Consider the following 3,364-nt stretch of genomic DNA (forward strand, 5'->3'; position numbering starts at 1 on the left):
ATAGTTCCTGAAGATTTCAAACAACGTGAATCGGATCTATTTTGTTCAATCTTCTTCCACAAGTTCAGTTGAATCTTGTTCAATCTTCTTCCTCTAAGGTAAGTTTCATCATCATATTTTCAATAACTTTTAGTCCTATTTGATTTATTTTTTAATTGCGGTAGTGTAGTGAAGTTTAGACTTTTGCTTAAACTTTTGAAACTCTGACCCTTTTTAGTTTATGTTTCTGATTCGGCATCGTTAATGACGATTTGATTTGGATAATGCCTAGAAATTTTTTGAAAGTTTTATGTTAACGATTTGAAAACTTTTACTGTATTTTGATCAATTTTTAATCGATTTTAAAGTTTTATGTTTGCAATTTTACTGTCGATTTTTGTTTGAACTGCTACTTCTTTTACACGTGTTTTTAATGTAAACTTTGATTGTGCTAATAGACTAGTGGTCAATATTTTGATATGACAAATTTATTTTTGCTTGTATATAGTACAGTATGGCTAAAACTAAAGGTGGCATCATTAAACTATCTGGTCCTAATGCTTCTAAAAATAAGAAAAAGAAGGCTAAAGAATTTTCCAAAGCTTCAAAAAAGAAAAAAATTTATTGTAGAAGAACATGAGTCAAACTCTGATTATGATATAATGGTGGAGATTGACAACTACCAGGACAGTAGTGCCCAGTCTAGTGATGATGTTGAATCTAGTAATGATAAAAGTGACAGTGAAGATGAGAGTAGTAGAGATACCCAAACTGGTGATGAGGATGAAAATCCCCTATCTTTGCCAATTTGTGCAAAAGACATATCTGGTAAGTCGTATGATTTAAAAACATGGATAGATGAAATAGGATTGTTTCCAGAAAAAATTCTGTTAGAGCAAGGATGGCTGTTTATTGTGATTTAATAAATTTTCTAGTTCAAGAAAAAATTTATGATGATTTTAAAAGTACTTGTTTTGGATACTTGAGGAATATTCGAGAAAATTTCAAGTTCAATGGACAGATGATCCTTTATATGTTGTTGTGACGTGTTAAAAGTGACAAAAAATTACATGAAATTTGGTTTTGTGTGAATGATAAGCCTACTTATTTTGGCTTAAGAGAATTTGCATTGATGATGGGGATGAATTGCTCAGCATACGCCCGTGATGCAAAATTGAAAAAATTTCTTCAAAAGGGAGAGAAATTTTACTACAAGGTGACTAAGAATAAGTCTATTAATGCTACAAAGTTAATGCGTTTGATCAAGGGTTCCAAGTTGAATAAGGAGCAGAAGTTGAAGTTCCCGTTGGTTTTGTTCGTCCAGACGATGCTATTTGCCCATGTCTAACATTTTGATTCAAGCCACATTAAGATGGTGGATGATTTAGATTTCTTTAATAGTTATCTGTGGGGGAAAGAAAGTTTTAATTTAACATTGACGTATCTGAAGAATAAAATCAATTTGAAGAAGCAGAGTGAAGTGTTTAATGAAAGAGGAAATGCATTGTATGCTCTATATGGATTTCCTTGGGAAATTTTTGGTACTTCTTATAAATTATGTACTTGATTTATGATAAATTCTTATATATTTGTGTAGTCTTTTATAGCCTCTGTTTATTTATTTGTTCTTCTATTAATTTCAGATTTTGATATATGAAGTTTTTCCTCATCTTGAAAAGTATGCCAAGAAGTCCTTGAATTCTCCTTTACCCATTTCCCGTTTACTTAGATGGTACACCGCAAAAAATGATAATATTATCAAAGGTGATCAATTTAAGTACAAAGGAAAGAGTACAAAGGTACAAAGTTTATTTATCATTATTTAGTAATATTTATAAATTGGTGAATGCCATATAATATTTGTATATATTTTCTTTTCGTAGGTTGTGCACCCATACCTCACACCTATTGTCCTTACTTCATCAGTAGAGAATGTGGAGGATGAGTATTTAAGTGATCAAAATCCTAATCAACCTTGTGAGAATTTTGTACCAAGTAATTCTAAAGATGAAAGTCTGTGTGCGCGTGTTGCATCCCTCGAGCAATCAATGGTGGAAATTGTTTCTTATGTACGAGAGGAGAAATTGAGAAGAAATGAAATGAACAAGAAAAAGAAAGGTAGATAAATTTATATTTTATTTTTGTAAAATAATTTATTTGTATTAACGCTTAGCCTCTGATCTTGCAGTAGATGATGATAACTTTTCAGTACCAACAGTTGATGACGAGATCCTTCCATTAGCTATAGTCGATGATGATCTTGCTGCAGTTGATGAATACTTTGCTAAAGAAGTTGATGAAGAGATGAAGGAAGAGGAGATGAAAGAAGAAAAGAAAGAACAAGATGAGGAGAAGATGACAGAAAAAGAAGAAGAGAAGCTGGAAGAGAACGATGAAGAAAAAGAAGAGGATAAGCTAGAAGAAAAGAAAGAAGAAGAAAGTGGAGAGGAGAATATGGAAGAGAAGAAAAATGAAGAAAATGAAGCAAGTGGAGAAGAAGAGAAAGAACAACAAGAGGAGAAGAAAACAGAGAATGAAGAAGAGGAAAAGTTGGAAGAAGAAGGCTTGGCCACTGATGTGGCAGAAGTGGAAAAAGAAATAGACGTGATGGTTATTGTGATGGAGCTTAATGGTGAGGTTGGTGATGATGAGTAAGGGCATTTGTGGTTTTTGTGATGGGTATTAGTGTTTTAAGACAATTTTTGAAATAGTTGGTTTTTTTTGACAATTGGATTTTGGGATAGTTGGGTTTTCCCTGATTTGAAGACAATTGATTTTTTGAGATGGTTTTTTAAGACAATTAGTTTTTGAAATAGTTGGTTTTTAAGAACATGGTTAAAGTGATTTGTTGTTTTGTTGTTTTTGACAATAAAAATGTACATTTGATAGTTTAACATATTTTATTATGAAGGATTTTTAGATTTCTTATTAATATATGTCTTAATAGTATATGATTTTTGCTAGCATTGTTGATCTATTTAGTAGTCAATTATCGACAATAAACTTGTATGTCTAATACTATAGATTGTTATCACTGTTGACTTATAACATTATCGATAAAAAATAAAAGATATAAGAGTGCAATAAATAGAGAGAAATACTTTATTTATTCAGCACTGCATTCATGTTACACATTTGTTACACATTTCCAACAAGCAAACACCAAAAATAAACCACACAATATAGCTTTTAGGCATTTTTCTTTTTCTTCTGCCAAAATCAACCTTTCTTTTAGTTGATCTCTATCTATTTCAGCATCTTTTAGCAACACTTTCAAGTGATTCCTCTGCTCTTCGGCTTCTATTAAAAAAGTCATTAGCAGATTCCTAGTTTCTTCGGATTCCTGTAGCTTTTTTAATATTTCAAATTTTGCAACGCCTTGAAA

The 3,364-nt window shown here is 31.3% G+C and overlaps 1 protein-coding gene across 1 annotated transcript; it reads left to right on the plus strand.

The window, feature by feature from the left end:
* Nucleotides 1-641: 641 nt before the first annotated feature.
* Nucleotides 642-2,790, plus strand: LOC107060717 (glutamic acid-rich protein-like). The gene is made up of 5 exons (XM_015308929.1): nt 642-807; nt 1,639-1,778; nt 1,863-2,097; nt 2,153-2,393; nt 2,724-2,790. Exons 1-5 carry the CDS (start codon nt 642-644, stop codon nt 2,788-2,790), a joined length of 849 nt encoding a protein of 282 aa, XP_015164415.1.
* Nucleotides 2,791-3,364: the final 574 nt, after the last annotated feature.

Source organism: Solanum tuberosum, unplaced genomic scaffold, assembly GCF_000226075.1.
Source record: "Solanum tuberosum cultivar DM 1-3 516 R44 unplaced genomic scaffold, SolTub_3.0 scf00007, whole genome shotgun sequence".
Taxonomy (NCBI): domain Eukaryota; kingdom Viridiplantae; phylum Streptophyta; class Magnoliopsida; order Solanales; family Solanaceae; genus Solanum; species Solanum tuberosum.

Bases quoted from the DNA above. Each gene is read 5' to 3' on its own strand.
- LOC107060717 (XM_015308929.1), top strand. From the start codon at position 642: ATGGTGGAGATTGACAACTACCAGGACAGTAGTGCCCAGTCTAGTGAT. The intron at 808-1,638 runs GTAAGTCGTATG...TGATATATGAAG, and splicing joins TTGTGCAAAAGACATATCTG to TTTTTCCTCATCTTGAAAAG. The intron at 2,098-2,152 runs GTAGATAAATTT...ATTAACGCTTAG, and splicing joins AATGAACAAGAAAAAGAAAG to CCTCTGATCTTGCAGTAGAT.